The sequence below is a fragment of the Salvelinus fontinalis genome, chromosome 27, assembly GCF_029448725.1.
Source record: "Salvelinus fontinalis isolate EN_2023a chromosome 27, ASM2944872v1, whole genome shotgun sequence".
Lineage (NCBI taxonomy): Eukaryota > Metazoa > Chordata > Actinopteri > Salmoniformes > Salmonidae > Salvelinus > Salvelinus fontinalis.
Window position 1 is genome coordinate 20,892,231 of NC_074691.1, and position 12,017 is coordinate 20,904,247.

At 44.4% G+C, this 12,017-nt stretch overlaps 1 protein-coding gene across 2 annotated transcripts in view; it reads right to left on the reverse strand.

Annotated features, from left to right (window-relative positions):
• Positions 1-2,383, reverse strand: part of mthfd1l (methylenetetrahydrofolate dehydrogenase (NADP+ dependent) 1 like) — a 77,606-nt gene extending 75,223 nt beyond the window's left edge. For both annotated transcript variants that reach the window (XM_055885267.1, XM_055885266.1), the window contains exons 1-4: positions 2,019-2,383; positions 995-1,079; positions 785-835; positions 599-652 (exon numbers count right to left, since the gene is read on the reverse strand). In XM_055885267.1, coding sequence (XP_055741242.1) covers positions 599-652; positions 785-835; positions 995-1,079; positions 2,019-2,254 — 426 coding nt within the window. In that variant the 5' untranslated portion in view covers positions 2,255-2,383. The remainder of the gene's footprint in view (positions 1-598; positions 653-784; positions 836-994; positions 1,080-2,018) is intronic.
• Positions 2,384-12,017: the final 9,634 nt, after the last annotated feature.

The following is a 12,017-nucleotide window of genomic DNA, read 5'->3' on the forward strand; positions in this document are numbered from 1 at the left end:
ACCTCAGCTGCCCCTGGAAAGAGAGAGTGGGTTAGTGGAGGTAAAGAAACATGGAGGGAGAGAGGAAAAGAAAAAGAAAACATGCACCGAGGACATAGTGAAAGTAGAACAGCAGACACCTCAGACACGCTCACGGAAATCCAGACATCTACTAGTCCCATTCCAAATATATCCATATTCACCTAATACACACAGGACCATGATCACCACCCTACTGTGGAAAAGGTCATTCCCAGGTCCAGAGCTGGGAAGGAAGGAACCTCATAAATGTACTGTGTTGAAAGAGATTCAACAATTTCCTACAACAACTATCTAGTATTCGGGGGAGATCCATGACATTATGTCCAATACTTATTGATCATTGAGAGAGACCGTGTGTGGTTTGACTCATTAGACAGGCAATGGAAGAACAAGATATGCAGATGCATTCACCTGACACGCGCACGCACACAGACAGTAAAGTGAATGTCAGGCAAAATTTGACTTGCAGGGAAGGGTGGGAAGAAGGCAACAGCCAATAACGTGATGTCCAATCACAGTGAGTGTTGTTGGGTTGTGGTGGGAATTTGTGTAGTAGGTATTGGCTGGTTTGACTCACCTCATCTTCAGTGCATTCTCTGGGCAAGCAGATCTGAATAATGTTCAGGCCAATCTATAAAACGAGGGATTCAGGGAAATGAACCGTGGGAAAACACCAACAGGTAACTTTACTTCTACTGAAAGGGTAGCGTAAATGTAAAATTACTTTTTTCAAGCTAAAGAGAAACAGAATCACTTATTGTACCTTTCCAGCCATCTTCTTGTTGATCTCCAGTAAACGGTCATCCTCATCTGCCTTTGAGACAAGAATACAAAGCCTTGAGCAACATAGACACACACCAAAAGGTTCAATAAAACAATCACAGGGGAGCCCAACCCCAACTGACAACGGCCAAGCACAGAAGTAATTTAAGGCCACAGTGACCTACAAGACGGTAGGCTAATGCCTGTTTACCTGTATGATAGCCAGCGTAGGTTTGAGTGCAGGGTGGCCCCTCTGCAAAGCCACCATCTCCTCTTTGGTTCTTTGAACATTCTCCCTGCAAGAGAAACCGGAGTCAGAAAAACCCACTCATCCACACTGAAGACCACATATTCACATGTAGTCCTAGGGGCAAGCTATGGAGGAAGCAGCCGAAAACAAAAGAGAATCCTTGGCATGACAATGTCGATCACATACTTTTCAAGCAACTGGTGGTCAAGCTTTATCATTATGATTGGATTGTAGTCAGATATCATGTTTGGAAGTGTAAATCTAGATGGTATTGGTGGCTACAGTGACAGTTTGATCATTCAAATAAAAAGGGATTGAACCACAAAAGAAAAACAACATATGCAAATATTTTGTGAAATGATACTTGTGACCATGTTATTAGTAATAATTACATAAACTTTTGCTTACAGAGTGTGTGGGGACTTTGTGATCTGTGCCACGTTGCTGTGCCAAGTAGCCTACTACTGGAGGTTGAGTCAAAGCCAGCCATGGGGAATGGGGATTGTACACTGAACTACATATGGCGACCACCATGTAAACAATTAATTGTGGAACATTTGTTTGTAGCCTTTACCGGAAACGTTTTCATGTATCTGTTACAATATGTTGCAATTACACGTGTGTGAAACATACATGCCAGGGGCATGGGAGTAGGAACAGTGGAAAATTGCATCAGCTGGGTGGTAGTAGTTGGTTAGCAGCTCCTTAAAATATGCCGATCACACGCGGGAAGCTCAGCTGGCTACAAGCCAAATTATGAAGACAAACTACTGCATCAACTTTAATGAAACTGACTACATCTTACATGAAATACAGCATTACAAGTAGCGTGGATGTTCGCTGTATTCATCAAATAAGATGCTAACGTTAGCTGGCTCAACTACCTAGTTGGCTACATTCAGGAAATAAGTGAGTTGGCCATTCGTTCATGTTACGAATGGTAAAAAAAGACATTGACTGAAATATATTGAAAAGCTTTGTTTACCTGATAGTATTTTCGTAACCCGGTCCATCCGTTTGCTTTCCTAACTTGGGTGCTTTTTCCGCGGAGGTAGTGCCGCTTATGGAACTAGCAGCCCGGAGAAGCAACTGGCTGTTGCTGGAATGACCTAGCGGTAGAGATCTCTTCGCCAAGCCGAACACCCTGACTCCCGTACGAGGTTGGTGTACGGATGGGGTCGGTAAATTGCGGCAGGCATGGCGAAGTGTAGAAAGCCTCATGATTCTGATGAAATAGCGGGTTGTTGATGTTAACTACCGACTGGTGAAACTCGGAACCCGTGATATTAGAGAAACCGGTAGTGGTTGAGACACTATGCAAGCAGCGTGTTTGTAAAGCGAGGAACAGCCCACGTGCCACCCCCCCCCCCCTCCCTTTTTTTTATGGGGGTTTGTATGTGTGTTATATTACACATAGAGGGAGTAAAATGTAGGCAAGCAATAAACATTTCAGAACAACTACTAATCGAATAAGACATGGGAGAGATGACGAATTTTGGCAAAGAGATTTATTTATAGATTTATAGACGCTTGAAACAAATAGCCAAACCGAAGACATTACTAGTGCCTCCCCCGCGATCAAACCGCCATAAAAAAATTGAATGAAACGCAGCCTAACGTGGTCATTGACAGCTGCCTTTGTAGGCTAGACTTTGCTGCGCTACAAGGCCTTGGGATGAGATGTAGTAAGACTGGTTTAGGAAGTAGGAGGCTTAAAAGCAATGGAACAGATCAGCAGCGGTAGAGTCAACTGTGTTTATGTTCCATACAGTGCCAAACGATACATAAACTCGATTGGAAAAAAACATTAAGCTAAAATTCTAATTATTTTTTTGTCTAAACCCATGGCTTGGACCCTTAAATGTGACATGCATGCTACAAGCATCAGTATCCCATGGACTGCCGTTATGAGGTAGTCTATCAGGACATTATGTAGCTGTAAAATGCGCCGAATACAACTGGTGTATACTTTACCGTGAAATGCTTGCTTATGAGCCCTTCCCAACTATGCACAAAAAATAGTAGACCTAACACAAAATTAATGAAATACACAAGAATGGAGCTATATTCAGGGAAGTACCAGATATACAGTATATGTACATATGTCCAGGGTAAAGTAACAACCCAGCTCGCACATTTGAATCCTTGGAAGTTGTGGGAATGTATGTTTTTTGTTTCACATGGGTTGTGGAAATGAAGCCATACGTTTCCTGACCGGTAAAACGGAACGTTTTTTAAATGTTCCTAGAACAGAAGTGAAAATCTCACCTGTTCTGGAAAATTAATTTTTAGGTTGCAGGGAGGTTCTGAGAACATTTTACTCTGGTTCCTTGAAAGCTTTCCTGGGAGGCTTTATTAACACTCTGAGAATCAAAATTATAGGTTATTTGCAGGAATTTTTTTGTTACTTACATTTTTTTTCATTGAATTTATTATTTTTTTAATTTTATTTCACCTTTATTTAACCAGGTAGGCCAGTTGAGAACAAGTTCTCATTTACAACTGCGACCTGGCCAAAATAAAGCAAATCAGTGTGCCAAAAACAACAACACAGAGTTACACATCGGATAAACAAACATACAGTCAATAACACAATAGAAAAATCTGTATACAGTGTGTGCAAATGAAGTAAGGAGGTATGGCAATGAATAGGCCGATAGTGGCAAAGTAAATACAATTCAGCAATTTACACTGAATATGTGCAGATGAGGATGTGCAAGTCTCAGCTTTTCATAGATAGGCCTCCCGAGTGGTGCAGAGGTCTAAGGCTGTGCCACTAGAGATTCTGGGTTCGAGTCCAGGCTCTGTCACAGCCGGCCGCGACCGGGAGACCCATGGGGCAGCGCACAATTTGCCCAGCGTCGTCCGGGTTAGGGAGGGTTTGGCCGGCAGGGATGTCCTTGTCCCATTGCTCACTAGTGACTCCTATGGCGGGCCAGGCACAGTGCACGCTAACACGGTCGCCAGGTGGACAGTGTTTCCTCCGACACATTGGTGCGGCTGGCTTCCGGGTTAAGTGGGCATTGTGTCAAGAAGCAGTGCGGCTTGGATGGGTTGTGTTTCGGGGGACATGAGTCCGTACGGGAGTTGCAGCGATGAGACAAGACTGTAACTACCAATTGGATACCACGAAGTTGGGGAGAAAAAGGGGTAAAAGTTTTTTTAAATAAACTAAAAATAGAAGCTTTTCATAGATAGCTTTTAATAGGTTGTAGTTAATCACACAGACTAAGAAGAAATAGACTAATCCATTGGTGCAACCTAGAAGTATGTAGCTCAAACACACAATGTTTAAAAGGGGTTAGAGGTCCAAATCGTACCATGACTCATTGCGTTAATGTTCTTGGAACAATTTGAGAACATTACTTTAAATAGAACCATGAGTAAGCTTGTAGGTAAGCTTAACTTCATGTGCTGAAAATGTGTATGTTGGTGCTTTTCTATTTCTGTGTTCTCTGTGCTTTTCTATAAACCAATTTCTGTGTTTGTTGGAACCTCTCCAGTGCGCTGATAATAAACAATGATTCTGTCACGTTCCTGACCTGTTTTCTGTTGTTTTGTATGTGTTTAGTTGGTCAGGGCGTGAGTTGGGGTGGGCATTCTATGCCTTGTGTTTCTATGTTGGGGTTAATGTGTTGCCTGATATGGTTCTCAATTAGAGGCAGGTGTTTGACGTTTCCTCTGATTGAGAACCATATTAAGGTAGGCTGGTTCACACTGTTTGTTTGTGGGTGGTTGTCTTCCGTGTCTGTATGTATGTTCGTACCACACGGGACTGTAGCGTTTGTTCGTTCGTTTGTTGTAGTCTGTACCTGTTCATGCGTTCTTTGTGTTATATGTAAGTTCTCATGTTTTAGGTCAGTCTACGTTCGTTTTGTTATTTTGTAATTATTCCAAGTGTTTTTTCGTGTTCGTCTTCTGCAGTTAATAAATTCATTATGTTTTCAAAACCCGCTGCATTTTGGTCTGATCCCTACTCCTCCTCTTCAGACGAAGAGGAGGAGAACGACCGTTACAGATTCATTTAAGATTGACTTTGAGTGTCCCTGTGTAAGAATTTCCACGACATTCCCAGAGAAGAACGTTGTTTCTTAACAATTTCTGAACTATTTGAGAAAATTCCCAATGTAAACCCAGTTGGAGACTATTCCAAGAACCTTACCAAATTAAAATGAAATGTGACTATGTTTGAACTGTTAGGAAATGTTCTGTTAAACTAATGTTCCTTAAATGTCACGTCCTGACCTTAGAGATCCTTTTTATGTCTCTGTTTTGGTTGGTCAGGGTGTGACTTTGGGTGGGCATTCTATGTCTGGTGTTCTATGTGGTCCTTGTGTTGTATTGCTGTGTGTTTGGCCTAATATGGTTCTCAATCAGAGGCAGCTGTCATTCATTGTCTCTGATTGAGAATCATATTTATGTAGCCTGTTCCCACCTGTGTTTGTGGGTGATTGTTTCTGGTTTAGTGTTTGTTTTCACCTTTCTGGACTGTTCGTTTGTCGTGTTTGTTGTTTTTGTTTAGTGTTGCATATTTAATTAAAGAATATGAACACTTACCACGCTGCACCTTGGTCCTCTTCTTCTCTTCCAGACGACAAGCGTTACAGAACCACCCACCACCAAAGGACCAAGCAACGTGATAGAATGGACTCCTGGACATGGGAGGAAATCTTGGACTGCAAAGGACCATGGGCACAGCCCGGGAGAGTATCGCCGTCCGAAAGAGGAGCTGGAGGCACCTAAAGCAGAGCGGCGACGCTATGAGGAATTGGCGCGAGGAAAAGTGCACGAGAGGCAGCCCCAGATTTTTTTGGGGGGGGGGGGGGGGGGACACGGGGAGATTGGCGGACTCAGGTAGGAGACCTGAGCCAACTCCTCGTGCTTACCGTGGCGAGAGAGTGACTGGGCAGGCACCGTGTTATGCCGTGAAGCGCACGGTGTCCCCAGTGCGCACGCATAGCCCGGTGCGTTACATCGCAGCTCCTCGAATCGGCCGGGCTAGAGTGGGCATCGAGCCAGGAAGGATGATGCTGGCTCAGCGCATCTGGTCTCCTGTGCGTCTCCTCGGCCCGGGGTGTACGGCACCAGCCCTACGCACGGTGTCTCCAGTTCGACAGCACAGCCCAGTGCGGCCTATTCCAACTCCCCGCACTTGCCGGGCTACAGGGGGGATCCAGCCAGGACGACTGGTGCTAGCTCTGCGCTCGAGACCGCCACTAATCCTCCACGGTCCAGTGCATCCGGTGCCTCGGCCAAGGACAAGGCCTCCTGCATGTCTCCCCAGCCTGGTGAGTTCTGTGCCTGTGCTAAGCACTAACACTCCTGCATGTCTCCCCAGCCTGGTGAGTCCTGTGCCTTCTCCCAGAGCCAGGCCTCCTGTATGTCTCTCCACTCCAGTGATGAGCCATGGCAAGAAGCCTCCAGTGGTGATCCATGGCATGAAGCTTCCAGTGATAATCAATGGCAAGAAGCCTCCAGTGATAATCCATGGCACGAAGCCTCCAGTGATAATCCATGGCACGAAGCCTCCAGTGATGATCAATGGCACGAAGCCTCCAGTGATGATCCATGGCATGAAGCCTCCAGTGAGGATCCAGGGCACGAAGCCTCCGGTGAGGATCCATGGCATGAGGCCTCCAACGAAGGACGTTAGTCCGGAGCCTCCAGCGACGCCCTCTAGGCCGGAGCCTCCAGCGTCGCCCTCTTGTTCGGAGCAGCCGGAGTCTCCCTCTTGTCCGGAGCAGCCGGAGTCTCCGTCTTGTCCGGAGCAGCCGGAGTCTCCCTCTTGTCCGGAGCAGCCGGAGTCTCCCTCTTGTCCGGAGCAGCCGGAGTCTCCCTCCTGTCCGGAGCAGCCGGAGTCTCCCGTCAGTCAGGAGCTGCCGGAGCCGCCCGTCAGTCAGGAGCTGCCGGAGCCGCCCGTCAGTCAGGAGCTGCCGGAGCCGCCCGTCAGTCAGGAGCTGCCGGAGCCGCCCGTCTATTCGGGGCCCGCTGCAAGGGTCCCCAGTCTGGGGTCGCCGGTAAGGGTCCCCGCTCCAGGGGCGCCACCTAAGTGGGCCAAGACTAAGGTGGGGCGGGGTCCACGGCCCGCACCAGAGCCGCCACCGCGGTGAAATGCCCACCCAGACCCTCCCCTATAGGTTCAGGTTTTGCGGCCGGAGTCCGCACCTTTTGGGGGGGGGGTACTGTCACGTCCTGACCTTAGAGATCCTTTTTATGTCTCTGTTTTGGTTGGTCAGGGCGTGAGTTTGGGTGGGCATTCTATGTCTGGTGTTCTATGTTGTCCTTGTGTTGTATTTCTGTGTGTTTGGCCTGATATGGTTCTCAATCAGAGGCAGCTGTCATTCATTGTCTCTGATTGAGAATCCTATTTAGGTAGCCTGTTCCCACCTGTGTTTGTGGGTGGTTGTTTCCGGTTTAGTGTTTGTTTTCACCTTTCTGGACTGTTCGCTTGTCGTGTTTGTTGTTTTTGTTTAGTGTTGCGTATTTAATTAAAGAATATGAACACTTACCACGCTGCACCTTGGTCCTCTTCTTCTCCAGACGACAAGTGTTACATTAAATGTGGTGAGAATGTTCCAAAGCCAAGCAACTATCCTGCACCATTCCCAGAAAGTTGTGGGAAGGTTGTATGCAAAATAATCATATGACAACCACACTCTCACCAAGCTCTAAGAAGCATATTGTTCTCAGAAAGGTATGTGCTAGCTGAGTATAGGCACCAGGATAGATAATAATAAGACTAGTATAAAGAACAGAGTAGCAGAAGCATATGCTGTGTGTGTGTTGTGTCGGTATGCATGTGTGTGCATATGTAGTATATGTGAATTTTTGTTGTTGTATTTCTTTATACTGAGTCATACTGAGACCAAGGTCTCTTTTACAGATGAGCCCTGAATTACAGAAATTACAGAAAACACACACATCAAAATATAAATACAAAATGCAAGCAGAAAGAAAAACACGGTTATAAAAAAATATATATATTCATCAATAATAAGGTCCTAAGTCAACTTTCTGAACAGCCCTGGACGCACCAAAACATCAAATGTAAGAAGCTCCTGACAAACAGGTGCGCCTGGCACTTATTACCATACCCTGTTCAAAGGCACTTCAATCTTTTGTCTTTCCCATTTACCCTTTGAATGGCCCCCGATGCTGGCGGATCCGCGGGTTGAGCGGGTACTCAGTCCCGCACCAGAGCCGCCACCGACACTAATCACCCCCCTACCCTCCCTATTTGGCTTCAGGTTTTGCGGCCGGAGTCCCCACCTTTGCGGGGGGGGGGGGGGGGGGGGGGTACCACGCCCTGACCATAGAGAGCCATTGTTTCTCTATGGTGAATGGTGAAGTAGGTCAGGGCGTGACTGGGGGGTATTCTAGTTTATTATTTCTATGTGGGGTTCTAGGTTATTATTTCTATGTTGGTGATTTGTATGATTCCCAATTAGAGGCAACTGGTAATCGTTGTGTCTAATTGGGGATCATATTTAAGTAGCTGTTTTTCCCACCTGTGTTTGTGGGATATTATTTTGTGTTTTGTGCATGTGCACCACTTAGTCACGTTTCGTTGTTTCTTTATTGTTTTGTTTTGCTAAAGTTTCACTTCGAAATAAAGATGTGGAACTCAACCTCCGCTGCATCTTGGTCCGTCTCTACACACGGTCGTGACAATGGGAGTAGGGAGGGTAACCGTAACTAGCCTGGGAGGCTATGAACCAAATGTGCTAGCTAGGTAGTGGAGTGAAGGTACAGTTGAAGTTGGAAGTTTACATACACTTAGGTTGGAGTCATTAAAACACATTTTTCAACCACTCCACAAATTTCTTGTTAACAAACTATAGTTTTGGCAAGTCGGTTTGGACAACTACTTTGTGCATGACACAAGTAATTTTTCCAACAATTGTTTACGGACAGATTATTTCACTTATAATTCAATGTATCACAATTCCAGTGGGTCAGAAGTTTACATACACTAAGTGGACTGTGCCTTTAAACAGCTTGGAAAATTCCAGAAAATGATGTCATGGCTTTAGAAGCTTCTGATAGGCTAATTGACATCATTTGAGTCAATTGGAGGTGTACCTGTGGATGTATTTCAAGGCCTACCTTCAAATTCAGTGTCTCTTTGCTTGACATCATGGGAAAATCAAAAGAAATCAGCCAAGACCTCAGATTTTTTTTTGTAGATGTCCACAAGTCTGGTTCATCATTGGGAGCAATTTCCAAATGCCTGAAGGTACTACGTTCATCTGTACAAACAACAGTTCGCAAATATAAACACCATAGGACCACGCAGCTGTCATACTGCTCAGGAAGGAGACGCGTTCTTCTCCTAGAGATGAACGTACTTTGGTGTGCGAAAAGTGCAAATCAATCTCAGAACAAGAGCAAAGGACCTTGGGAAGATGCTGGAGGAAACAGGTACAAAAGTATCTATATCCACAGTAAAACAAGTCCTATATCAACATAACCTGAAATGCCGCTCAGCAAGGAAGAAGCCACTGCTCCAAAACCGCCATTAAAAAAGCCAGACTACGATTTACAACTGCACATGGGGACAAAGATTGTACTTTTTGGAGAAATGTCCTTTGGTCTGGTGAAACAAAAATAGAACTGTTTGGCCATAATGACCATTGTTATGTTCGGAGGAAAAAGGAGGAGGCTTGCAAGCCGAAGAACACCATCCCATCCGTGAAGCACTTGGGTGACAGCATCATGTTGTGGGGGTGCTTTGCTGCAGGAGGGACTGGTGCACTTCACAAAATAGATGGCATCATGAGGGAGGAAATTGATGTGGATATATTGAAGCAACAAGTTAAAGCTTGGTTGCAAATGGGTCTTCCAAATGGACAATGACCCCAAGCCTACCTCCAAAGTTGTGGTGGCAAAATGGCTTAAGGACGACAAAGTCAAGGTATTGGAGTGGCTAGCACAAAGTCCTGACCTCAATCCTACAGAAAATTTGTGGGCACAACTGAAAAAAGATGTGCGAGCAAGGAGGACTACAAACCTGAATCAGTTACACCAGCTCTGTCAGGAGGAATGGGCCAAAATTCACCCAAATTATTGTGGAAGGCCACCCAAAACGTTTGACCCAAGTTAAACCATTTAAAGGCAATGCTACCAAATACTAATTGAGTGTTTGTAAACTTCTGACACACTGGGAATGTGATGAAAGAAATAAAAGCTCAAATAAATTGTTCTCTCTACTATTATTCTGACATTTCGCATTCTTCAAATAAAGTTGTGATCCTAACTGACCTAAACAGGGAATTTGTACTAAGATTAAATGTCAGGAATTGTGAAAAACTGAGTTTAAATGTATTTGGCTAAGGTGTATGTAAACTTCCGACTTCAACTGTATATGCAGTATCAATTATTTTGTACAATAGGGAAATCAAGCACAAAGTAGCATACACAAACACAAAGTATGTGAAATATATTCACATGCATGCCGCACACAGCCTAGTTTCAGCAGAATATAATCTGTTGGCAAGAGCTCGTAGCTCTCCAATGGTTTTTGCATTGAGCGGCTCCCAGAAGAACGACATCGGTAGCAGGTAGAGTAGAAAGGAAAGATGTTTAAATTTATGATATCTATCAGTAAATGCTGAAGATAGAAAGTGACCCATAGGATGTGAGAGAGTTCTAACAGAGAGGAAGAGGAAGAGAGAGGCCCAACTCGGCCAAAAATCTGTCTCCCTCCGGCCAGGTGGAATTGTTTTGTTATTTAGCCAAGCAAGGAGTTTTTGTTAATGAGAGTGTTGAATTTGGTCAACCAAAAAAATGAATGGCAAATTCGCTATGTGAGGTTTATTTGATCAAATAGAAGTTTTGTAATCCTTAAATTGCTATGAGTGTACTTTTGAATGGAGTACACATGACATCCAGACAACTTTTAGAAAAAACACTTTATATTGGATGGCTACGCATATTCATGGAATGACAAGGCTAGTAGCTTACCATCTCTCTCCATTGAATACAGGCGTTTGATGTCAACAACCCTCATCGAATATTCAAAAAGGATTACAAAAAAAAGATACGCGGGAGCTAAACAGCCCGCCGTGCCGCTTTGTGGACAACGACTATCATTGTGAGGTCGGAGAGACATGTATCTTGTCCATAATCTTTGTTTATAATCTAAATCACTGGACTGCACTGTGGTCACATGTGAATCCGGTGGTCCTGTCTGTATCCCAGTGTTCCTCTGAGGGAAAAACATTCCCATTCCCTCACGTTTTACATTAGGACCGTCCACACTGGTCACCTAATTAGGTTTAACTGAGTTAACCAACCTACAAAAAGATACGTGAGGTTAGACCAGGACAAGAACAATCAATAGCTCAAGGATTTCCTTGAATTTCATTTTGTTTATATCAGTAGCCTATAGGCTTAAGCCTATGTATGTAGTCTATTTTAGCTTACCTGCCAGTCTGTATATTTTTCTATATTTTTTCTACCTAATATCAATTGTCTGCTTTCCAAGTCAATTTTTTCTCTCTCACTTTATTCAGGAAAAAACTCTGTGGTATTTCTCCTAGAGAAGTAAGTGATTCACTGATCGTCAATCATTTAGTCAGCCAGCAGATGATGCTGTGTGCTGTAGCCCTGCAATTACATGAGAGTGTAGAGGGAGATAAGGAAGAGAGGGAAAGGTGAGATGGGCAGGGCTTACTTAGCATTTCCATTCTCTATTGCTATTCTCTTTTCACTTGAGAGAGAGAGATGCACAGTTGAACCTTTGCTGTGGTGAAGTCTACAAAAGTGCCCAAACTAGGCCTACATTAAAGGGCAATCTGCAGTTTGTTAGTAAAACGTTTACTGTTGACAGGAGAACAAGAGGAGACAATAGGACGAGGTGGATAATTTTATAATAAGGCCGTTTAATTACATGTAAAGATATCTTAGTAAAATCTTGCAGCAAGGCTCTTTCAGTCTGACTCCTAGTGAATCGTCCGGAAAAGAGGCAGTTTCCAGAAATGTT